Genomic DNA, 27,308 nt, shown 5'->3' on the forward strand with positions numbered 1-27,308 from the left:
TTGTGTAGTCTTAAAAACAATACACAAAAAACTGTAAGTAAATGAAAAATAAAAGGAAAATAATTTTAAATTATTTTCACTTAAAATTCACTAACATTTTACCAAGGAATCCCATTAAAAACAAATAGTAGGTAAAGTTAAATAAACCAATTTATGGTTTTAAAGATATAAAGAATTTGTAGTGTATCAGTTGTTTGAAACAGTAGATTCTGTGCTTTACTTTCTCTCTTCGTTTTTTTTCTCTTTTTCTAGTTACCCCTTATTTTAGAGCATGCAATACACTTGCACACTTTCTCTCCAAATATTTCCAACTCTTCCATTTTCAATATTTAAGTATTCATCTTTATCCAGGATTTTCTAAGTAGAAATATGAAAACAACCCGGAAATTTATGTCCTGAAGAAATAAAGCACTACTACAGTGCGTAAGAGATATGCCATAAAGATGTGTGTTGCAAAACTGTTATTAGCAAAAAACCAAAATACAACAAGATGCCCCCAAACCACAAACCTGTTGATCATATGAAATAGTTCCATACTTCATATAAACTATAGAAAAATATGCAACTACTAAAATGAATAAGTTAGCATTCTATGTATTGACCTGGAAAATGTAGGAAAAGCAGACTGCAAATTAATGTGTATAGTAAAATCTTGTTCTGGAAACAAAATGCACACAATTTTTTTTAGGTTTTTATAAAAACTGCAAATTTTATTTTTTAACATTAAGAAATTGCTGGCATTGATTATCTCAGATGACGACATTGGAAAGGAAGAGGGGATGTTGTTTACTTTATTACCTGTAATTTTTGATGTATATCAAATCTGTACTTAAACAACTAAGCCAAAACATTACATTCATTAAAGGAATGTAGATGATTGATGAAATTCAATTTTAAAACTTAAGTTTTGATATTAAACATTTTAGTGGGCTTTAGCTTTTATGAATTATTGCATCATAAGTAGTAAAAAGATCACAGAACAGCTAATAGTTACACTTTGAATTTTAAATTACTTTAAAAAACTTCACAATAATATTGTAAGTAGTTGCCTACTTCGCCTATGTCCATTTGAAAACTGTGGAATAAAAGAGTTTGAATGGATCAAGGACTTAATCCAGATTTCCTAAAATAATTTTGCTTTTGCTTAAGATGTTTTTGTCTGGTAAAAAAATTATTATTTTAAAAATAGGATGTTCATTTTAAAATAAACTAGTAGAAGATATATGCAAATAGTAAGGCAGTTTTCATTATTGTGGATGAAAACGAAAATTATCTGTAAGTAGCCTGGTATGTACACAGACTTTCGAAATTTTTTTTAGCTCTAGGCAACTTGAAAGAAGGAAGTGGAAATTAGAAGTTTTCATGTGTAGTTCATAATTACTAGATCTAAAATCTATGTTACATTTTACTAAAGGTCAGTCCACGAAACTAGAGACTGCGCATTTCCCAATTAGGAGATGGACTACTTCCTCCTTCACATCATTTAGAAAGCCAAAACACATCCCTGCTTTTGTCAATCTTCATTTTTAAATAGTAAGTCAAAATAGACTATATCACTTCAAAAGTATTTAGAGGTATCTAATTATGTATTTTGAACAGAAGTTTTCCTTTGAGTAAGGGACTGTCCTATAGGACTATTCTAATTTTCTTGTTAACTTTACTTCTGCTTTAAACAATGTTTACCCCTAGATATAAGCTTACACTTGAACTGATTAATGGAAATGATGCCATTTAAAGTAACACAGTTTTCTATTCTCATGGTTATCTGGTCAACTGAGTACCAAAATAGCTGGAGTTTAATGAATCATATAATTTTTATTTGGCTTTGTAGAGCTGATGCTTGCAATTTAGTGGATGAATCAGTTCCTTAAATCCCAATAGCTTAAGGTAGTATTTTACAGCACAGATTCTGGAGTCAGATACACCCAGAATCAAATCCCAAATTTGCTTCTTTCCAGATTTGTCACCTTCAGCAAGTAATTTGACCTTCCTCAGTCCCAGTTTCCACATCTATGAGGCAAGGACAACAAAACTTAACTCTCACAATTGTCATTATTAAGTGGTAGATGTGTGGAAAGTCAGCCTCTGGCATTTAGCAAGCACTCAAATAATGGAAGTGGCCTGCTTTTCTAGTTATTCAAATATCATGGAGTTATAATCTGATTATTAAATAGTATTAAGTATATTTAAACTATATATAGTTTTAATTGCTTACTAAATACAATTTAGAGTTAAGAAGAACTTAAAGAAGGTATAAATTCCATTAAAGGAATATGATGACTTGAAATGTTTGGAATGTGTAGTACATGGCTCCTGTCTGCTCTTACTTTTTCTTACTCAAGGATCTTAATCATAACAGTAATGAAATGTAACAATTGTCATTTTCTTTCTTAGGCTGTTGATCATGTAATCACAAATGTACTCCTTAGACTTTAATAGCAATAACATCTCTGCTTTCTTACTAGTTAGAGAATCTGTCTAATATCTAATATGTTTGTTCTCTTCTTGTGCAACCTTTCCTTGGTACCAGCGGCTGCTTCAAAGAATAAAGTTAAAGGTGAGCTCCTGTTTATTGTGCATGACTCATCATCATTCATTTTTCTGCTCAGTCTTCTAAGTTCTCTTAAATGATAGAACCAGTTCTGTTGGTGATAATGCTATTTCGGTGTATAGATATTGTTCCTAAATTCCTACAAATACAAATATCAGTTATTTCAGTTATCCAGTTTCTGAGACATGTTTGCATGGTTGTTTGCGAGCTTGTTTTCTTGTTTCACTCTCCACTTTATTCCTAAGCATTTCAAAGTGGAATAAAGTGCTTTTTTTGCACTAACATTTTGCATGTGGACCTTAGTTTCCTTGATAAAATTGAGAATTGGATAAAATACGGCATACAATAAAACTGATGGAAAGTCTCAAAATTGAGCATGCTTTTACAGAATTAGGTGAAAATAAAATTTAATCTTCTAAAAACTGAATATTATAAGCTATCGATTTCTATTTATGATTTTTTTTCATTTGTAGTTGCATTAAGTTTGACTTTGCTAGAAACTTAAAAATGCATTTTCATGATAAAGGATGCACATGTCCAATGCTGAACATAAGGAAAAAGGCTTTTGGCTCCATATGTCCTAGTTTTTATGAATTTGAAAAATTCAAATATATGTATGATGCTGTATCATAGACCTATCATTTATGTATTTCAATTTCATTCTGTTTAGAGCAGTCTACATACTTAAAAATCTTTTTTGCTTTTGCTTCTTCAATAGCAAAAAAACATTTTTTTCTCTTTTGGTTCCAGGTTCTAGTTTTATAGCTAGTTTTAATACTATGGCATATGCTGATCTTTGAAGTGTTAACTGCTCCCTATTTATAAGGTCAAGCCTTTATTATGCAAGTAATATTGTCATAGCAATGTATTTGCTTATAGAATACGAAATATGTAAAGGAGGAGATGGCAAATTTATTGTTACCTTTCTTATAGTTTACCTAGCCTTGTTTCCTGTTCCAGTAAATGTAGTGGAAAATCAGCCAATCCTTGCCATGGTAATTTTCTGTCTGGCTGTGAACAAAATAAATATATTCACAGCAATTCAGAAATTATTTGATAATGAATACATATCTATAAATGTATAAGCACAGTATGTTTATATAACAAAAGGATTAGAAGTGTAGTTTTAGGAATGAGGAATTAAAAACTCTGCACATTGTATCAGCTCTAGGGTACAGCATATGAGTGTAAAGGGAACCAGGGGAGATGCATATCAGCACTGGAAGTGTCAGAGACCACTTTACGTAGGAGGTGGAGCTTGAAATGGCTCTTGAAGGATGGATAGGCTGTACACAGAAAAAAAGTAGTATATTTTAAAAAAGAATTAGAAAGGCTAACTAAAGGTCTGCAAACAGGAATGAATACAGTCTAGTGTAGCGAGAAAATCTTTTGAATGAAACCTTGCACTTTTATAAGAAAGTGGAGAAAAATGAATTTGAAGATGATGCAATAGACAATGGAGTGATTATGAGTCATTACAGTATATGATCACATAAAACCTCTAGTAATCAATTACTCTCCAAAACAATGGAAAATAATTTGAATTATAATATGCAGGCTGCTAAGTATTAAATATGGAAAAGCCACTTCATCATTGGAGGATTATGGTCATAAATTATATTACAGGTATCTCTCAAGTCATTTCAGGACTCAAGCTGGCTAGAATTTTATAATGCAGGCGTATTTCTGTATCCAATTTAGTACCTTCCACACTTCCATCCCTAGTGTTCCACACTTAGCCATTTTATTTGACTCTCTTCTTTCTACTTGTATACTAGCCTGCAGGGGTCTTGGCCCATAGTTTTCCCCATGCTTCTAATTTTGCATCTACAAGGCAAGCAATGACACTTTCAAAAATGAATTATGCCTCAAGTGGGAGCTGAAATTTTATTTCTAACCATTGCTGAAGAAAGATGTATATTATGTAGAGATGATAGAAAGAATTACTCAGTGATTTTTTGGTCCAATTTCTATATGAAGGCAAATGGTCTTCAAATAGAAAAAAAAAAAAAGTGTGGATAAGAGGAAAATAAAACCCAAGATAATATAAGAGCAGATGGTTGCTTCAGAATAGTTCATTTCTCCTGGCCCAGAAAAAGTGCTTACCAGGGAACTGGGAGAAATTTTAGAGAGGATTGTATCTCATTTATCTATCCTTATGGAATCATGCAAATGTGGAAAGTTTCTGGAATATTGGAGACAGGAATGTGTTCTGATTTTTTGTAAGGAGTAACGATTTCATTTCCAGAAACCATACACTGGTCAATTTTACATCTATTTCCTAGTAAGATTGTTAAACACTCTTAAGACAACAGTTTGTGGGTATTTAGGTTAAAACAGAGTTCATTGAGAATCAGTCATTATTAGTAATAGCATAGGAAATTACCCCTTCTTTTTTCAAAAGTGAGTTACTATACCAGTATAGGAGGGCAGTAGCATAAATATGTCTGAATTTTATCAAATAATGTAGCAACTAGCTCTTTACTTATTTCTGTAGAAAATGTTACTCTGAAGATCACTGATTATTCTCCAATGGCCAAATCCAATGGTGGTTTCTCAATCTTCATATTGCTATTTTTTTCTCCTGATGAACATATATTATTTCTTTTGATTTCACATTTCCTTTGGTTTCAGTGGCACTGTACATACTTCATTTTTTAAAACTTCTCTTTGCCTCTTTCTTTCTCCATTTATATCTTGTTCTGAAATATAGATTTTATTCAGGTTGTCTTTGATTCGTGAAAAGATCAACTATTGTAGTTCAGCTTTCCACACTGCCTTTGAGAGATAAACTTCACTTCTTACAAAATAAAGAATGGGGCCATTTTCAAGATAATTGTGTACCTGCCACCAACCACTCTCACTATTGTTGTCTGTCCAGAGGAACATACATGACCCAGTCAAGTTGCTTCTCAGAAAACTTAGAACTGGGAAAGGGGTAGAGAGAGAGGGAAAAGTCAAGGAGCTCAGACAAAGAAGCAGAAATGGTTGATCAGCTCTGTTACTCTTCACGCATAAATTTTGTATGTGGATTTAATAAAATGAATTAAGCTTGAGAAATGCCACAAGAAGGAAGGAGGACTATATGAAGAGTGAGAGATTGAGGGAGTACTGGTGCACAAGCCTTTTGTTCTAACATATTGCGAAGACTCTATTTTATCTTTACGCTTTGGATCTATGACACAGGTGTCTTTTAATAAAAAATTCTTGATAGGTTTCTCTTGCTTAGAATCAAAAGAGAAATAATATAAATGTTTTCTTCCTGAGAGTTTTTTTCATTGATTTTGTTATACTTTTCTGAACTTGATTTTACTACTAAGCTTTTGTCTGATATTTTCATCACCCTGCTGAATATTTCCACTTTAATATTAGAAACTGATATTCTTATTTATTTACTTATTTTATAACTAAGAACCCTCTGGGATTACTATATGTTCTCAAGACACCAATATCAGTCCAGTTTTCTAAGTTTAAAAGATTTGAAAATCTTTAACTTCTCTTTCTTAATGGCCTTCACATCCAATCAATTATCAAATTGTCCTAATTTTTTCTTGCATGTCTTTTGCATGGATCATAATTCTTTGAATCTCTCATTCCTTGTTGAGTGCAGTGGCTCATGCCTGTAATCCTAGCACTTTGGGAGGCCAAGGTGGGTGAATCACTTGGGGTCAGAAATTCGAGATCAGCCTGGCCAACATGGTGAAACCCCATCTCTACTAAAAATACAAAAATTAGGCAGGTGTGGTGACAAGCCCCTGTAATCCCAGCTACTCAGGAGGCTGAAGCAGGAGAATCTCTTGACCCAGGAAGGCAGAGCCTGTAGTGAGCTGAGATTCCGCCACTGCACTCCAGCCTGGGTAACAGAGGGAGACTCCGTCTAAAAATAATAATAATTATAATAATAAAACAAAAAATCTCATTTCTCAGAGCTTGCCTGAAATGGTTTCTGATTTGTCTCCTGATTCAATTCTCAACATGCTGCATTTGATATACAAATCTATCCTACATTTGTATATCATGCTGAATTTTAACAAGACCATCAATGCCACTGAGAGGAGAAAGGTACTTTAAAGTAGTCTTAAAATTTATTTGTATAAAATAATTTTATTTCACTCTGTTATGCATTTATAAAAATAGGTTAAATATATCTTAATGATTGTTCCAAAATGTTACAATATTTTAAATAGCTTTAACCGAGAAAAAAATATTTTTAGTCTTTAATCCTGATTTGGGGGCTTTATTTTTATTCAAAATTTGGCAACTATAGTTTTATGCTATTTCTAGAATGCCAGCTTTTAGATACTATTTTCAAAGTGAATGTCTTAAATCTCAACAATCATGTAATCATTATTCAGTGCTCAAATAAAAATTAACATAATTATTCTGACTTTGCTTAAGAATTAAGATAATGCAGAGCCCTTAGCTATCTAAATTGAGATATATGTGGTTCAAAGGAGAATCAGTATTTCAATTTGCTAGGTTTATTAAGTAATAGTCATACATAATATTATCACATAAATGATTTATTCATGTGAGAATATTATAAATCTGCTATAACACCAAAATATGACATTTGAAATCCCAGGCCACCCATCATACAATAATTTTTGGAGGTGAATTGAAAGGCATGTAAGAGGTTGAAGTTGAGACATTGCTTCAAACTATTTTGAGATTTTATCTTAAGTCAAGTGCCTATATTTTAATTTGTATCACATAGTCTTTCTTATATATTAAGAGTTACATTTTGTAGTCAGACAGGAATAGGTTCAATCTTGGTTTTGTAACTCGCTAGATTTGAGCAACTGGACGAATTTTCATTAAAGTTCACACAACATTCAGTTGTTGTGACAATTTTATCGGATAAAGCACACAGAAAAAGGATTGACCTAGGGAATGGCACACAGTGAGCACTTAGTAAATTGTACCTATTATTGTTATTATTATCACAATTTAAATTATATCTGCGGGAAAAATGAACAAACACAAAAACATGTAGTCCAAGGTAAGTCCCAAAACTAAACCCTTTCTACAAATTTCACTGTATTTCCTCTTTATAATGGCATTCATATGTTTATATTCACTATAAGACTAAAATAAACACATATAGTATAAGATGTGTTTTTCTTTCTTCACCTTTAAATATTAAAAAACAAAGCGCATAAATGATATTATTAAATAATTCCAACCGAAAGTGAAACAAAATATTTGAGAAAATTATGACAAAGAGAGGCTTATATAATACCTAAAATGTAAAAATATCCTGCTTTTATTATCAGTGAAGAAATTGAGTAATGAGGCCATACTATAATTTATTTTGAAAAGATGGCTTCACTCCTTTTTTTAAAGCTATTTTTAGATTTTAATTTTAAAAGTGGGACGGGTGCGATGGCTCATGCCTGTAATCCCAGCAGTTTTGGAGGCTGAGGCGGGTGGATCAACTGAGGTCATGAGTTCAAGACTGGGCTGGCCAACATGAAAATACCAAAATACCAAAAAAAAAAAAAAAAAAAAAAATTGCTGGGCATGGCATGCACCTTTACTCCCAGCTACTCCAGAGGCTGAGGCAGGAGAATCACTTGAACCTGGGAGGCAGAGTTTGTAGTGAGCCAAAATTGCACCATTGCACACCAGCCTGGGTGACAGAGGGACTCTGTCTCAAAAAAAAAAAAAAAAAAGTGCAAGAAACTATTTAAATTATTGCATACCAGCTACAAAATCTTCATCAAAAATAATGAATCAGGAGACAATTATTTAAGTTTATGCTTGTTCTGTACAAGACTGATCTAAGGAAATATGTGTTGGGCATTAGACATATAGAAGGGAATTTAAAAGCATATTATATTTCTGTAACACATATTTCACTGAGGGATTCAGGTGGAAGACCCGGAGCTAGTACCTTTAGGAAGATTGCCTTCTAAATCTACCTCCTAGTTCATCTCACTTCTCTAAGAAAATTGCTGAAGACATTGCTACGTACAATAGTGCAATAATGTTTATGAAGATATATTACTGCAGCTTTTTTCTAACTTTAAAAAAGTAAATAACAATGATAATTGTAACAGCCAATCGTTCTTAAATGTTCCCATGTGTGAGGCATTGTGCTAAGCACTCACAGGTGTTTTCTCTTTCAATCCATCCAAACCCCTCTGAGATAGGTACTCTGATTATCCTCATTTTCCAAATGTGGAAAATGAAGCAGAGCTAAGAAATGTAAGTTCACAAAATGAGTAAGAGGCAAGGCAAAAATTCTAAGCCAGACATACTACCTCAGAATTCAAGCTTCTAATCTATTAAATCCTCTAAAGAGATCAGATTAATCAGTATTACGACTCACCTGAATCTCATTCATTTAAAGGCTTTACATAGCTACCACCCACCCAGATAGGAGTAGAGTTGGGAGTAGGGATAATGTAGCCTGATGAGTAGCTAGCCGGAGCAAATACACTGGACCAGCTTAGTTGTGTCCACCGGCCAGAAAAATATTCCCCAGGTAAATCTGGCATTTCTCATTCTTTTAAAACTCTCCTTCTTCTAGGTCTGTCATTCACTTACCTTATGTTAACCTCACTTACTCCCTCTTGGGAACGTGAGAAGGTAATTAGTTTGTCAATAAGATGAGTAAGGTTCTAGAAAAGCTTCAGGCACAGCTAATGCGAAGCGCTGAACTCAGAGGAAACAAACAGGGGTAAGAAGTGTGTTCATAAAAATTTTATTGTAAGATGACCCAGTGGGTCAAAATATAAGTAATTTTAGTTGTTTCTAACGTGCAGCTTCATTCAATGTGGTTTCTGTTTTTTATTTCTCACTGTATAGGGATATTGACATGCATTTGCTCTGTGGAGTATCATTACTTTCTGTTATATAACTGTCCCCTTTTATGGTGCAAAGTACAAACTAGTCTGGGTCACAAAGGAAAGAGAGCATTATATATTCCACTTGCAAGTCTAAAATAATATTATTTCTGATTGATTTAATGGAGGTGCATTTTCTCCATCTCTCTTTTTTTCTTGAAATGCAAAAATAGGTTTGAGCTTCACTGTGCACATGTGGATAAATATAACTTATTTGTCATGAAAACAAGGCTCAATTTTGTATATCAATTAGAAAGTAGTTTAAGCATTGCTACTTTAAGTTTATATCCTCATTTCTACCATAAATAAATCATTATAATACTTTTTTTATTCTGTCTAAACACATCTCATCTGAAAGGCAAGATCTTCTGGGACTCAATTCATTCAGTTGGTTCATGTCATTCTATTATGCTAATAAAATTGGTATTTGCTTATTCCACAGCTGCTGTGTGGGGGTTTAGAAAGTCTGTAATTAAATTCCTAAGATTTGTGGCTTCTTACAGGTTTTGAAACAGAAAAAAGTCTGTAATAAGGAGAAACACAATGATCAATGTGTAGCAGTTAGTGGGGCATTTTTCAAATAATACTACAAGACTAAAAGTTAAGTTACACTAAAAATAAATGTAATTCATTATATTTCAAATTTGATGGAATTATGGTTATATATTTTAATGGAAAAAAAATTAACTTATCCTGATATATAATGGTTATCACTATATATGCTCATGGTCAGGAAATTCAATGCACAAATAGGAGACGTCACATAATATCCTATATAATTCCTAAGATACATTTCCAAATGAGAACACATGGCACTCTCAATGCGGGGGAGACTGTATACGAATCCTGCCTTATCCCCACCGTGGTCTATTTTGGAGATACACAAACATTTACATGTAGCACTATGACAAGATACAATGGAGATTATATATATATTATTTGACACCTACACACACACACACACACACGCATATATATAATATATATAGCACATATAAGATACATACGTATATAACATACATATAATATATAACACACATATATATAAAATAATTCATTTATTTATCCAAAATTTCCAGGGACTCCTGGAAATTTATCAGTTTAAGAAAAAAAGTTGCATACTGTCGTATATTACAATGTAGTGGCCATTACGAAGAATAAAGTGGAAAAATGAGATAGGAATACTTAGGCAGAGGAGAGAAGAGAGTGGTTCTAATTTTGAGTTGGCAGACCAAGAAAAGTGAACATCTGAACAGAAAATTGAGGGTGAGGGAGCAAGTCATATCAATGGAAACAATCCAAGAAGAGGAAACAGCAAAGACAGAGGCCTTAAGGCAGGAAGTGGCCTAATGTATTTAAGGGATATTCAACAGCCCTGTAAGAATAGAAAAGCACGAGCCTGGCACAACATGTTAGAGAAAGGGTCATAGAGGGAAGGAGACACCGGTCATGTAAGGATTTTTGATATCCTTCAAGTGAAGTAGAGAGCCATAGGAAGTCTGAGCAGAAGAGAAATGTGCACTGGCTTAGTTTTAACAGGATCAATTTGGTTGCTCTGGTGAAAAAAGACTGCCATGAGAGTTTTTTTTGGATGCTTTTCCAAGAATCCAGGGGAAAAAAATGAGTATAATAGGATGAGAATCATAGCACTGGAGGTAAAGTTATGTCTAGTAGAATTTGCTGACTGGAAGTAGGACATGATATAGAGGATGGACTGTAGATGTTTTGTTTGTTTTTTTGTGTTTGGCTTTACTTGAAAACTGGAAGGACAAAGTTACATTTACAAGATTGAAAAGACTGGAGGAGCACAACAAAATAATGAGAGCTCAGTTTTCATCGTGGAAATTGAAGAGACCTATTAGACATTCATGTGAAGATGGTAAGTAACAGTGGGGTTAATAAATGTGAAATTTAGAAGAAAGTTCTACACTTTTGATAAACTACCTGGAAACCATGTGGACAGTCAATAAAAACATGAGACTGAATGAGCTCATCAAATGCATGAGTGTAGCTAGAGAAGAAAGCAAAAATGTTAGGACTTGAGCTCTCACATACTCCAACCTTAAAGAGATCAATCAGATGGTGAGAGTCAGAGAAAAAGAAGAAAATAAAAAAATAAATAAAACGGAAGAAAATGTATTTACAAAGGAAGTGGTGTTCAGCTGGGGCAAATGCTCTTGATAAGTCGTGATAGATACAAATGGATTTACCAATGTGGAAACAAGCAGTGGTAACCTTGGTAATTGCCAATTACTATATGATATAGAAATTAATCATATAATCACCAGAAGAAATTGGCTATTGTGAAACAATGGTACAATAAGATTCAACTACAGGGAAATTCACCTTAGTGAAAGAAGGCTAGGAAGATTTCTTGGAGAAAATGATGGTCAGAAAAAAGCTGAATAACTTGTGAGAATTAACTGGGCAACAAACAGAGGGAAGAACTGCCCAAGTCAAGGAAATGTCAGCAGGGGACTAAAAGACAGCCAAAAGAGTTTCTGGAGAACATCAAAGGGAACCAGGGTTAAAATTAGAGAGGATAGATAGGCAGCCCATGCAGTGCCGTGAAAGTTACAGGGTTTTCTTTTTTCTGTTTTATTTTTTTAAATTATTACTTTTTGCTTGTTTGTTTTGTTCTTATTCTAAAAACAATGGGAAGCCAATAAGTGGTTTTAAAAGGGAATAGAGGTAGTGATAGGGGTGGTGGAATATTCTTACATTCATGCTTTGAAAAAGATCACTGACTGCTCATGAAAAAACAAGTTAGTTGAGACTACTATAGATGACAAAGAGAAAAGGTGAATTGCCTGGAAATTTACAATAGTCCAGGGAGAAATGATGGTAGATTGGCCCAGAGTGGTCAGTGGTAATGTCAGAGAGAAACTGGCGGATTCACAAGAATAGAAATTCCTTTCAAGAATACAGTTGAAACAGTTAGCAGTCAGAAAAAATTAACTGAACTTGAATTAAGTAGGTGCCCTTAAATATTTGTAAATTATTTAAAACATTTTGTTATTCTTCATTTCTCTTCATTGTCATCAATACTGAAGACCAACAAGCAGACAGTCCTGACCTTGTCCTCGTGTCAGGGTTAACAGGAAAATACATTTATGGTGTACTGTGTAAGGCAAGTGAAAGCAAAGGGAAAACGACAAATTTTATTACTGGAATAATATAAGAAGATAAGGTCTTCTTTACCTAAAGTAGTTCTTGTCTATATTATGGATTCTCTTAATTGAAAATTTCATACATATAAACAATTTAGGTGGGAGGAAACTGTATATTAAAAATAGCTTGTCAAGAATGACATGCCAAAGCTCATGTCAAAACTGCACACCTGAATTGTATATTCTAGTTGTTTCTATTCTGAACAGGGCAGATGAAAAGTTACTTGTACATTTGATTCTTGACTATAGTGCAATACAAGGTTATTTTAATGACATCCAAGCAGCAACAATGTATCTGGCCTAAACTTTGAAAGAGTCATTCATTTAACTCACTCTTTTTTTTTTTTTTTTTTTTTTTTTGAGACGGGGTCTTGCTTTGTCACCCAGGCTGGAGTGCAATGGTGCCATCTCAGCTCACTGCAACCTCCATCTCCCTGGTTCACGCCATTCTCCTGCCTCAGCCTCCCAAGTAGCTGGGTCTACAGGCGTACGCCACCACGCACAGCTAAGTTTTTTGTATTTTTAGGAGAGACGGGGTTTCACTGTATTAGCCAGGATGGTCTCAATCTCCTGACCTCGTGATCCGCCCAGCTCAGCCTCCCAAAGTGCTGGGATTACAGGCGTGAGCCACCGCGCCCGGCCTAATTTAACTCACTCTTTATGTGTCTTCCCATCTTGGCCAAGCAAAAACTACCAGCAGAACAGGATTTCAAAATGTTCCCATGTAATCTGTTTTCTCTAAGATGGGATAATCATCTGATGGGCACTGAGTCCACTTAATAAGCATGCTGTCTAGAGACAAGGCAGGAATGCTATTTGGCCTGAATAATCACCAAATAGTTCATGAAGTCATTACCTTCCACCTCAGCCGGAAGTTATCTCGGGAAAGACAGTCAAATCTCTTGGCTGCTTCCCCAGAGTCTGAGAATCCCAATGACATACATTCACGATGGCATAGGACTGTGATAGCATATTCAAATGGAAACTAGGAAATAGCAAATATCTGTGCATATTAGATACAGCTTCCCTTAGAAATAGAGATAGATGCTCCTATGTAATCTGATATTTGATTTATTAAAGACCTGAATTCTGACTGTCAGCAAATAACACATCACTTTTCATGCATGAAATATTTTTTCCTTATAAAACTGAGGGATTAATTTAGATTTAGGTAAAATGTAGCTTAGATAAAAGATAGGTTTTCAAACTCTTTACAAGCCTTTTGGGAAGTGTTAACAAATGCTTTGGGATTTTTCACACTCAAATGTTATTTAATGCATCTAGCACAACAGGTGGCATGGCCAGTAGGTCATTTCAGCATGATAATTTGACTTTATATTTATTAGAGCAAAATATGTGTTTAATGAGTGTTTCTTTTATCAGTATTTCAATCATCATAACTCACCATATCTCTCTTTCTTTTTCTGCCTTTTTTATTTTTAAATATAACGGACGGACAGGTTAAGGGAATGCAAGTTTTAAAAAGTCTTAGTCATTTTCAGGAGATTTCTTAAACAACCCACAGCATAGTAAGGGATAGAGATATACTAAAAGAGCATTTCTTATCATCTTTATTTGTTCTATTTTAAAATGGAGCAACTAGAACTGCATTTAGTGACACAATAACTCATTCACATTTAATTATTCATCTATTCATTGCCCAAATATTTGTTGAGTTTATGTGTAAGACCCTAGTCCAAAGTAGTTGTAATATGTATTTTATATTTTAAAATCGATTTCAAAACTTAACAGATATATAAATCTCAATGATTTAAAATAAAGTATATATATCACCAAACATGAATATATGTTTAAAAATTAATTTGAAAAGACTACATATGATTTTCACAAAAAATTACCCCAGGAAAATAAACATCACCATTTTGCCTTACATTATGACATTTATCGTTGGCTTCCTAAAACATAACGGAAAGGAAGTTCGCATCATCAGTTTGTATATTCTATTATTAACTTTGACTTACACTGATTTCCGTACCCAAGTAAGTTTTGACAGAATAGAGTCATGCTACTTTGTTGTTCAAAAGTTCTCTGTAGCCTTAAAGGTAACTGTCATCTTGTAAGTAATGTTTCAAAGTAGATTAGAGTCTGAACATTAAGTTTTAGACGTCAATTATATTATCTTTATAACTTATAAAACTGATAGAGATGAATACATTTAGATACATTCTATGTTATTAAAGTTTAAACAAATTCATCAGGATCTGTTTTCTTTCAAAATTATATAACTGTCTTAGCTCCATCGATCATTCATGAAAACATAAATGAGAAATTCAGAATTAACCCTGAATAATTAGAGAGGAGGAAAAAGTAACTTAAGGGGAATAATAATGTTGCTGAGAAATGAATAAGATGACAATACCATGATTAAAAATTCATATAAAATTAAAGTTGCATAAATTATAAGGAACACAATGTGAAAGGGTGTTCTTATTTTGAAAGATAATAAAAAGTATTTTAGTTTTAAATATCAAAGCATTTATAGTTACAGGTGAGGAAGCACTGAAAATAGACAAAATTTAAATCATCATTTAAATATCAGAAAATATATCAGCTATCTCATATAACATAAGCTATTGTTGGTAACTTTAAAAACAAAAAAAGCATGTCAAGAAATTAACAATTTTAAAATCGATTTCAGATATTTGATAATTCTTCAGAATTTGATAATTCAGAATTTGATAATTCTTATTATCAAAGCCCGTGATAGTGATGCCGAAGTCTGCATTCAAAACAATTACTTTTTTTTCCAGCTATTTAAAGTAATATGCAAAGTGCAAACGGGAGATGAAAGATTTAATTCTTATTCTTGCAACTGGATTCAGCTTAATCAGTTTTACTTAGAGAGAGATCTGTTATGAGTAACAGTATTACGTTAAAAGTAGCCACATGCAGTTAATGTCAGGGTGAAACAAATGAAATCAAAGGAAATGAATGACAGAACCATTCTCGTTTGAATCCAGTTGGAATGCATGATCAAGTGGGTCACGTTTTGTTTTCTAAGGAATTTGGTAAACAAGTCTGTGTCTTTTTGATATCTGTACACGGAGTGTACTATTGCTACTCCTTTGATCTTACAGAATGTTATAGTCTTCCACAGGTAAACCGATTGTATGCCCTATCTGTATGCCTTATTCCAGTGAGCCCTGTAATAGCACTGGGTGCAGTAGCTTCAGTAATAAAGATAATGAACTCTTCCTGGCACTGTGGAGGTCAAATGATTCATACTTGTCAATACTAATTCCAAAGAGTTGCTTATGTGACCACTATTTCAATCTAATTTATTATTCTTTAGGTTTGTTATTTGGAAGGCCTTAATTTTTGCTCTATGTTGGTATTTATCATTATTATTTGCACTATCTTGTTTATTCTCCCTCTTTTTTGCTTCTTTTTTCTTTTCTTGCAACTATAAAGAATATGAAGCCATAATCATGCTCTCTCTCTCTCTCTCTTTTCTTTTTTTATCTATGCAGTTTACCACCAGATCCTGCAGGTTTTAAAATTACATAAGAATTCACATTGATATTTAAGAGTTTCAAATGCCTAAGCATCAGCTGGCTCCCTTCAATTAATTGCTCTTTTTCTGCACGAGGAATCTGCCCACACAACTTACCTCGATGTACTTGGAGTCAGCTTCTTCTGACTCACTGTAGCAGCTCTGTAGCTTTCCGACTGTGATTAATTCTCACATCTGATATTAATGTATATGCTCACTCTTAAGTTGTATTATCTTCATTTAGATCTTGGTTCTATACTCACCTGATCTAGCAGCTTTATCCGGAATAGTCCAAATAAGCACAGGTAATTCTAGTTCAGGACAAGAATTCTCCTCCAAATGAACAGGCACTTTTATGTTTCCAAGTGCCACTGAAACATCAATTTACTGAGATACATAGTAGCAGTTAACATAATTAAATTGAATCACACAATGAGATTTGTTCAGGTCTAAAGGAATTAATAGAACTACAGGCAAAGAAGAGGTTAAAATTCTTCAACCATTTTACCTGAGCATCTGAGATGTTTAGATATCATCTTCTATTTCAGCATAAAGAGATCTAATTTCAGCCAATAGCTGCCCTGTTTATATTTTGGAAACTTCTCCAAATAATTGGAAAGTGCATTAGTGCGAAGTCACTTACTCCTGTCTTCGATGATTTATTTCCCCTCAGGAGAAAAACAAAATAGAGTGACTTGTTATTCAGTTGCCAAATAAAAAATTGTCCGGGTCTGGCATGGTGGCTCATGCCTGTAATCCCAGCACTTTGAGGGGTCGAGGCAGGCAGATCACGAGGTCAGGAGTTCCAGACCATCCTGGCCAACATGGTGAAACCCCATCTCTACTAAAAATACAAAAATTAGCCTGGCATGGTGGTGCATGCCTGTAATCCCAGCTACTCAAGAGGCTGATGCAGGAGAATCACCTGAACCCGGGAGGCAGAGGTTGCAGTGAGCCGAGATCGTGCCATTGCACTCCAGCCTGGGCGACAGGCAAGACTGTCTCAAAAAAAAGTTGTCTCACTTATGGAAAATTCCATATCTTTTCCACTACCACCTATATTATTCAAACTGAGATTTAAAAATCAATGTACTTGTTACTCCACCCATTTGAGTTATGTATTCTCCTCTTTCATTCACTTAAAAAATAAAATTGAAACTTACTTATTTTCCTTAAAAAATCATTCTATAGTACACAGACACTATTGGAAAATAATATTTCATAAATCAGTTGAATTATAAGGAATCATGCAGTGAATTCCTAAACCCCAAACACTTCTTTTTTATAGCTTTTGCTTCCTTAGAAGTTCTAGACGGATATAAGTTATTTGTATGTCCAGTAACTTGACTGCTTATTATGTGTTTCGCACTGCTGTAGCAGCTAGATTTGAAAATAAAGGACGTTTTCCAGCAGTACCTAACACTTACGATCACATTATAGAATACAAAAGCACACGCTGACTTTTTCAGGAGTTTTAAAACAAGTAGACTGTTATTTTATTTTCCTCGTTAGAGGCTTAGACATTGGTCAGAAGTAGCATTGTGACAGTCATCCAGTGGTCCCTATGCCAGGTTATAGGCATTGGCCTGAGAGGTATTCTTTTACATTCAGTGGATGAATTCACCTGATGAAGCATGTTATAGATGTTATACATACATATCTTTCTACATATGTTAACCTTCCCTGAGACCTTGTGTGGGAAAGCCACTATGAAGACATATTCTAAATAGGTCACTCACTGTCATGATCTGGTTGTCTCTCCATTATGACTCTCTGTTATCCACAAGTACATGATAGACCCTTAAGATCATAAGTTAGATTGGTATTTTTTTAAATTAACTATCAGTGGCTTAAATTATAAATGAGATATAAATTGCTGTTTTATTAATACTATTTGATAGAGTAGTTATTTCAAAGCAAAAATTAAAAAATAATTGGAGAAATCATAAAATATAATTTTGCAACATGGATACTTTGAAGCTATGTTGGCAATTACAGCATGTCTGAAATCTTCTATCTAAGATGTTTATTTTCCACATTAAAGTATATTTAACTGTTAATATGATCTTAGCATTTCAGTTGGCAATCCTTTGACATGCCTCATATCCAAAGACAAAAGCCATCTCCAGGACATAAATAAAACTTTCCCATGGAGCTTATTGGAGCACTTTTCAAGTTCCTATCCAGCACCATCATTCTACAATCTGTTTTCTTTAAAAGGGAATATATTTCAACTGAGATTTTTCCTCTTTGACTGCATGTTATATACGTACTTCACTGACTTAGTTCTTTCTACTCGGTGATCACATTTTCCTCTTTCTGAGTCTACTGATTTCTGCAATTTATGGACTGAGCATCTCTCACTACTCTCTGGGTGGTTTATGTAAATAACAATAATAAAAGGCCCCGAAGCTGCATCCCCATTCCCAGTGGTTTCCCACTGACCTCTTTTCAGCTTGAAAAGGTTCTATCTATTGCTGATTTTTTTCTTCCTTCCCACTGGCAATTTTCAGCCTACTGTGCTGCTTCATCTCATTTCTTGACTCTTTCTTGACTTAAGAATTAATTATTGAAATGTATCAGATGCACTCTGAAAATGTCAGTGTATTTGGTTGGATTTACTAAAAAGCACAGCTTTTCAGCCAACATGATATTGGAGCTGAATTTCAAGTAGCGCCTTTCTCCACACATCCTTTTCACAGGCAACACAAACACATAATACAGATGATCTATACCATCTCTGAAAAGGTTTGTGCTGCATACGGACATTTGTCTCTATCACTTTAAAGCAGAATGTTTACCTTTGCATTTTACTGCCTTTTTTCTCCCATTGAAACTTTAACAAACACTTTGTATAGAACTACAAATGACTCACAGAAGCTGTCCATCTATCCTCCTGCCTCCTAACCAGCCTGGGGCTAATTTAATCTGTCCAATTCAGACAGTTATTGATCCAAGTAAAAAAAAGAATTCACAACCTCCTTTGGATTGGGTAGAATATTCTACAAACCTGTTCTCACACATCCAGACACAGGAATTCATACACTGAATAGAGCAAAGACGCAGCTTTCAAGTGAAAACAATTTAAACACAAAGGTTAAAATCACCTGAAAAGAGATTCTAAAGTATTTATTAAAACATCTCAGGTATAGTTTTAGGAAGAAAAGAGATGTTTTAAGTGATAAGACACATTTTTAAAAGATATTTAAATAAATATATATTTACGTAGTTAAGATTTCATCCATGTTAAATTGTAAAATAATTATTAGGCAAGTTCTACTTTAGGTACCTCTGTTTCAATGGTGTATACAAATAACAAAAGAGACAAAATCCCTAGCCTCATAGAACACATACCCCAGTGGGGGAAGATAAACAACAATAGCAAGATGAGTAGACATTCTAGTCATGTTTAAAGGTGATCAGTACTGTGAGGAAAACACAAGGAAGGGATCTGAGACATGCCTAGAGGTAGGGCAACTGCTATTTAAACTGGACTGATGAGCTGGGTGCAGTGGTTCACGCCTGTAATCCCAGCACTTTGGGAGGCCGAGGCGGGTGGATGGCCTGAGGTCGGGAGTTCGAGACCAGCCTAACCAACATGGAAAAACTCTGTCTCTACTAAAAATACAAAATTAACTGGGCCTGGTGGCACATGCCTATAATCCCAGCTACTAGGGAGGCTGAGGCAGGAGAATTGCTTGAACCTGGGAGGTGGAGGTTGCGGTGAGCCGAGATTGTGCCATTGCACTCCAGCCTGGGCAACAAGAGTGAAACTCCACCTCAAAAAAAAAAAATAAATAAATAAAAAATAAACTGGACTAATGGAATTCATGGAGTGTACAGTGATGGTTACCAGAGGCTAGGAAGGGTAGTGAGGGATTTAGGGGATGGGAGAAGGAATGGCTAATGGGTACAAATAAATGGTTACAAAGAATGAATAAGATCAAATGTTTGATAGCAAAATGGGGTAACTAAATTCAATAATAATTTAATTGTACATTTTTAAATAATCAAGAGTATACTTGGATTGTTTGTAACACTGTGGATAAATGCTTGAGGTGAAGGATATCTCATTTACTCTGATGTAATTAATACACATCGCACGCCTGCGTCAAAATATCTCATATACCCCATAAATATATACATCTGCCACATACCCACAAAAAATAACAATAAAAAAATAAAGATAAATAATAAATAAATAAATAAATAAGTAAATGGAATACTCAGGGTAAGGTCTTAATGAGAAGATGATGTTTGGACAAAATGAAGGTGGGAGGGAGCAGCCACGAGGCTACTGGGGATGAGCACTATGAGTTAAGTATAAGACCAGAGCAAAGACCCCGAGGCAGGAGTATACTTGCCATGCTTAAGGAGCAAGGGGTCTAGTATGGGTGAAGAAGATGGAGGCCAGGATCAAAAGGAAGTCAGAAGGAGAGAAGAGTAGATGAAATAGATGGGGTAACAGGACCTGGTTGCACGGGGCCAAGTAGGCCAGCTCATGGACTCAGCTTTTACTCTGAGTGCAATGGCAAAGCATTGGAAGGACATGCTCTGTCTTATGAATTTCAATGGAAATTATGGTTGCTGTATTGGTGAGGGTTCAAGATGTTATTATAATACTATAGGGAAGAGATAATGGTGGCTTTTATTATGTGCTAGCATGGAGTTGGTGAGAAGAAATTGCATTTAATTTAAAATTATAGCCAGGGGGATTTTCTGGAAGTTTGGAGGCAGAATGCAAAGAAAAGAAGGAGTCAAGGGTGTCTCTAAGGTTTTGGCTGATTGTTAAAAGCCCAAGCAATTTCTACCTCAGTGGCTTTTGATGTTATTACTGGATTGCCATAAAATAATTGTGCATAATGAGGTTCTAGTTGCTCTTTGGGGAAGTTTTAAATTGAAGCTGTTAAAAATAAAAAATCTCCATGCTTTCAGAAAGTACTAGTGGCCGGGCGCAGTGGTTCACGCCTGTAATCCCAGCACTTTGGGAGGCCGAGGCGGGCAGATTGTGAGGTCAGGAGATCAAGACTATCCTGGCTAACACGGTGAAACCCCGTCTCTACTGAAAATACAAAGAAATTAGCTGGGCATAGTGGCAGGTGCTGTAGTCCCAGCTACTTGGGAGGCTGAGGCAGGAGAATGGCGTGAACCCGGGAGGCAGAGCTTGCAGTGAGCCGAGATCACGCCACTGCACTCCAGCCTGGGCAACACAGCCAGACTCCATCTCAAAACAAACAAACAAACAAACAAAAGTACTAGTAATGATTCAACATTTTTATTTTGTTGGCTAATGGTATTTTTCTGACTATGTATCTTCTTTTATTTCTTAGTTGACCATAAGTGTTGTTGATCTTTTCATTGTGTTGGAGTGGGGAAGGTTAAAGTTGGGGGTAGGCTTTGATTCTGAAATAACAAATAAATGGATCATGCACAAAATAAGAAAAAATATAGGCAAAGAGAAATTAACAAGGAAGGAGTCTCAGAAACAAAATACTCAACATGATTCAGAAGTAAAATATAACTCTATATAAAGAATGTTATGTGGGCTGGGTGTGGTGGTGCTCGCCTGTAATCCCAACACTTTGGGAGGTGAAAGTGGGAAGATCACTTGAAGCCAGGAGTTCAAGACCGGCCTATGCAACATAGCGATACCCCATCTCTACAAAAAATTAAAACTTATTCAGGCATAGTGGTGCATGCCTGTAGTCCCAGCTACTCAGAAGGCTGAGGTGGCAGGATGGCTTGAGCTGTTGAATGGAATTATGAAGTTAGATCTTACTTCTAAATCATGTTGAATATTTTCTTTCTGAGATTCCTTCTGTGTTAATCTCTCTTTTGCCTATTTTTTTAATTATTATTTTCTCCATGTTCCATTTATTTGTTGTGTCAGAATCAAAGCCTACCCCCAACTTTAGCCTTCCCCACTCCAACACAATGAAAAGATCGACAACACTTATGGTCAAATAGGAAATAAGAGAAGATACATAGTCAGAAAAAAATACCATTATCCAACAAAATAAAAAGGTTGAATGATTTCTAGTGCTTTTTGAAAGCACGGACATTTTTTATTTTTTATTTTAACAACTTCAATTTAAAACTTCCCCAAAGAGCAACTGGAACCTCAGTATGAACAATTATTTTATGGCAATCCAGTAATAACCTCAAAGGCCACTGAGGTAGAAATTGCTTGGGCTTCTAACAAGTTTTGCAGCTGTACAAGATTCCTTCTTGCTTATTTCTGATTTCTGGAAACACAGCTGTTGATCATTAGCATTGTTATTTAATTACATAAATAGAACTGATGAATGTATATTTGGAAAAGCCCTGTGTGTTGCTCTCCACCTACTAATTGAAAAAAAGGCTTTAGAAGGAAAAACATGGAGAATTTGTATTGTAACATCAATATTCTAAGCACAAAAACAAGTGTACCATATAACTGCATTTTTCTAAATTCAACAAAACGGTATTTTTGCCATCATTTGGTATGTGCCTGCCCTCCTTCTTTTCTTTTTCTCTTTCTCTTTCATTGTCAGTATTTTCCTCATATCTCTCATGCCTGTGGCACCATCCTGCAGCTCCTGAATAAAAGTCTCTTTCTCTACACTTACTGTCTCATGTCTGCTTTAGAGTCTTATCCCAGTCCTAAGATCTTCTGAGGAAAAAATTCTCACGAATCCCTCTGAACCATCTAGAGCTTGCATTGTCTTCCTGTGACTCAGGGGGTAACTCTCCCCAAACCCCCCTTCCAATTTCTCTTCTACTCATTGATTTTTCTTCATGTTGCCAGAGACAGATGTGTCTTATCTCCTCACCTCCATCATGTCTTTTCAAATCTTTTGTTAAGTCCAAGTTTTTTCTCTTAGAGCTGAGGCTTTTAAAATCAAAAAGCCAGGAAAGACTCTGTTTTCCTCTAATTTTTGAATTTACATTTTTCCTAATGTCGGGATACTGAATAACCTGACTTCTGCCTCATTTTGGAAGGTAAAACAGGATGAAGAGAAGACCAAAGCAGATCTGGAAATATAAGAAAAATATCTAATGATATTTCAAAAATATTAACAATGACTACCAGAAATACTACAAATAACATCCTATAATCGCTTGACTCTTAACATTGCTTGTTTACCAATTCATCAATACCAAGGAATTTCACTTACATTTTGGAGAATTATGTATCCTGTTTTCAATGTTTTCTTTTACTCATGCATTCTTCATCTATGAAGCTTCCATCTTATGAGATGGAAATGAAATAATTTCTTAAAATTAGAAATTTCTTTTATGATCACCTATAAATAAATAGTTAACACATTAGTTAAACACAGATCTTCATATTATGTGACAAACAATATTCTACTTAACACTTCCTTGAATGTTTGTATATTAATGGAAATAAATTGTCTGCCCTCCAATTAGAAGGAAAGGGTAAATCAGATACTTGTAGTAGATGATGAGAGATTATTAGGATACAGGAGAAAGTGAAGGCAACATCAGTGGGAGAAAAAGAACGAGAGACAGAGAATCAACCTATCTTGACTGAGCTGCTTCAAGAATGGTAAAACCTTTATTCTTCTATGATGTTCTGGTGCCTTACAAATAAAAAGAGGATATTACGTGGGTACTACAGCAGCAATACAATAAAGAATAAAAATCATTGGTCCCAAATGTAATATGCAGATTGTTTCAGTGTTTAAAATAGAATGAAAAATTTGTAAATTTATGAAAATTTAGAATCTCCTTAATTCCATAAATAACCACAGTCTCCCATGAGGTTATCAAAACTGCTAGCCTAACCAGGTTTGTATTAATTTACTTTTTAATATTACTCATTTTGACCATGAGGAGCAGTTTCTGAATGAATTATGTGCTGTAGGATGACACTGTATGGAAAGGAGAACTAGAGTGGGCCTCATATGAGGAGGCATACCAATTGATACAGTAAAATTTTTTGATATAAAGGAGTTTCCCCTATAAGCTGGGATGGCATTTGATGTAAAGAAATATGGTTCATTTTTAATGTTTTATTATAATATAAAACATCTTTTCAATGTGTTTTTAAAAATTCCTGTGTATGAAATTGTTTTATAAATTGAGAACTTTTACCCCTGTTGAACCATAATCTCCATTAGTAGAAAAAAAAGATTATGTAGATTTTTTCGCTATCAAACTCTCAGGAACATTCCTCTTCCAGACTTCAAAGACTTTCTCTCATCATACTGCTCTTAATAGGCCTCAATGTTGTTAGCTTTTAAAATAAAAGTACGGAGAAGTTCATTTACATTCTTCCTATAATCAACTTTATCTTATTTATGTCTAGACATCCATTTAAAAAAAATAAGCGCACAGCATTGCCAAAAGAAACGAAGCAGGCAAAATAGCCTAAATTGTCCTTGTGTCTCCTTTCTAGTCAATTTATTTCTCTACCCAGGTTTCTGATGGGTATCTGTGTTTGTGTAGGAACTCTGACTGTATCTACTTCAGCTGAATGCTCACTTATCTGAGTCTAATAATGTCAGGGCCCTAGATGCAAATAGGATGGAGAAGACTGGAAGAGAGATTGTGTTAGTCACACCACACATTGCTCAGTTTCACATCATCTGAAAAACTTTCCCTGCCTAGCTCACTCTTTCCACAGCTGCCCTCATCCTAATCCCATTTAGGGGGCTTTCCTTTATGCACTTTTATGGTGCTCTGCATTTACCTCTCTCAGGTGTTCACCACATGTTTTTGTCTTTATTGATATGTTCTTTTATCCTTCTAAACTGTAAGGAACTTTACTAGTTCTTAATATAGCAACTAGTAATCTGTAAGTATTCAATGTTTTCTGGTGGATAAATGAATTAATTATAAAAGTATTCAAGCAGTGTACATGAAAGAAGGCAGCTCAAGACATGCTGTAAATATGAGATAATAATAACTTTTGATATTAAATTGAAAGCTACAAGATATCAACAGTGTCTTTAGATAAGTTCAATAAGCTTTTCAGAGTATAGCTTCAATTGTGCTTACATTCATATCTAATGCAGAATAACAAGAGTAATTCACTGGAAAAGCGTGTCACCTACAAGGAACAGGTTTGCACAATACTCCTTATCATTAGTAAACAGGAAATGTCAGAACAGGTGTATACTTTTGAAACAAACGAATTCAGTACCATACACAAAACAAACAATGGCAAGAATAACAACAAAAAACTGATATCAAATGTATCCCCAATTTGTTGACATTAGTAATACTAATTAGTAATACTAAGTGCAGACGGTTTTCTAAGCACTATTTACCCATTTTCTCACTTCAACTGTATTGCAACCCTAGAAGAAATAGTTACAAGAGTTTCATTTCTATAAAAATAATTAGTATGATAATTATTCTTCAGGTATCTTTACTTTCATGGCCTAACCTATTTTTCCTACTTATCCTTACATTATTAAATGCTTTAATGAAGTACAAATCAATTTTGTCAGAAATTGCCAATCTAAAAAGGAAAAGATTGCTTGCTCTAAATTGATACAACCCAGGATATATCTGTATCTTAAAACATTTTGTGGTATAAATACATTTTTAAAATGCTGACAGAGACATCTATATAGCAAACGATAGACACGTTTTGTGTATTTGTGTTGTGTGACTGTGCATAGAGAGGAAAAAAATAGGTGGTCGTAATACAACAATCACTAAGCCCAGAATATTTTCATATGCAGAGGTTCATGAATTTCCTTGGGATTAAAGTAAATGTGTTGTGGATTCTACCATTCCTTTGGTTTTATTTTCAAGTGTTAACATTTGCCTATTCCTAAATAGTTTTTGTGTGTTTGTTTAGTTGGAAGAATTTGGGTATACAATTTATATCAGTGTTTTTGTTGTTATTGTTGCTATTTGCATGCTTCGTGTATGGTATTAGATTCCTTTGTTTTAGGAGTATGTACCTCTTCCGATACTATCTATTTAGTAATGATGAGGTGTATGGTCAAATCTTTTCCTTTTAGGTGATGTAAGTTTTTTCCATGAATTACTCTTTGTCATTCCGCATTAGATAGAAATCATAAGAAGCTTTAAAGCTATAGTCTGAGAAGTTTAACTCATCTTAAGACTTTTTTGTATCCCATATCTTTCTGTTTAATATCAAAAGTTCCACCTTTGATCATGCATTTTTATTTTCTGAAGATGTCTAGTAATTTTCTCACCAACTCTACATCTTTTGAGATGTGTTTTCATCTTGAATGAGTTTATTTTGACATCCAGATAGCATTTGCTAAAATGTGAATGGTGTGTTCTCTGCTACTTAATTTTCTAAGGTCATCCCTCCAGCTTTCTAAAATTTGTCACTTATTCATCTGTCTTTAATCCTGCAATTGGAAATTTGGGAACAAAGTGGAATTGTATAGGCAGCAGGACTGAAAATACAAACATTCTTCCTCTTGATCCTTGTCATATTGGAAATACTCTAAGATTCACTGAAGAACACTTTGAGATACAGAATAAGGGGTTACGGTAAATATAGTGAATATTCAATCATTGTGTTCTTTAATGTATTTATAATGCATACAAAAATAAAACAAAGAAAATATTTTATTATTTCCCTTTCTCATGGTAAGAACAGTTAGATTCTTTAGTGGGGCATTTATATTAAAATAGATAAGAAATATATCAAGTGCCATGGTACAGGATATTTACTATCTTGGATGTCTGATGTTGCTCTGACACTAAGATAAAAAGAATTAGAGCATTATTTTTTTATTGACTAGTTTCCTAAGCTAGGGTCCTCCATGCTATCAGTGTGCATACTCAGGGAACAAATGTAATTTCATATGTGACACCATTTACCATATGTTATAATTTGACAAGCTTAGTGAAAACTTGGTTCATGAAAAGCAAACATTCATAACTTCCCTTCTCAGAAGCCTCCTTACAGAATTAGATATAATATAGGCATTAGATTTAGAAGTTAAATAAGAGAGGAATTTAATTTCAACTAAAACAAGCATAAAAGAACATTTTGAAAAGTAATTACCCAGAAATCTTGAAACTTGAAAAGAAAGAATGTAGGTTAAAATAGGAGGTCCTAATGTACAATGAGTCATTCAGCTGGGGGGAAACCCGAGAGGTGAGTCAAAAACTGGGTAGGGGCAATGGTGGTGGAGGTGATGGAAAGGAACCTAAGATAAAAATCTAGTCAATGAGTCTAACACTCATTGAGAAAATATGTATAGTGAGGAAAGGAACTA

The 27,308-nt window shown here is 34.3% G+C and overlaps 1 protein-coding gene across 2 annotated transcripts in view; it reads left to right on the forward strand.

Annotated features, from left to right (window-relative positions):
• Window positions 1-27,308, forward strand: part of CADM2 (cell adhesion molecule 2) — a 1,116,362-nt gene that overhangs the window by 777,019 nt on the left and 312,035 nt on the right. For both annotated transcript variants that reach the window (XM_030939707.1, XM_030939705.1), the window contains one exon: window positions 2,531-2,557. In XM_030939707.1, coding sequence (XP_030795567.1) covers window positions 2,531-2,557 — 27 coding nt within the window. The remainder of the gene's footprint in view (window positions 1-2,530; window positions 2,558-27,308) is intronic.

This window comes from Rhinopithecus roxellana, chromosome 1 (genome assembly GCF_007565055.1).
Source record: "Rhinopithecus roxellana isolate Shanxi Qingling chromosome 1, ASM756505v1, whole genome shotgun sequence".
NCBI classification, from domain to species: Eukaryota; Metazoa; Chordata; class Mammalia; order Primates; family Cercopithecidae; genus Rhinopithecus; species Rhinopithecus roxellana.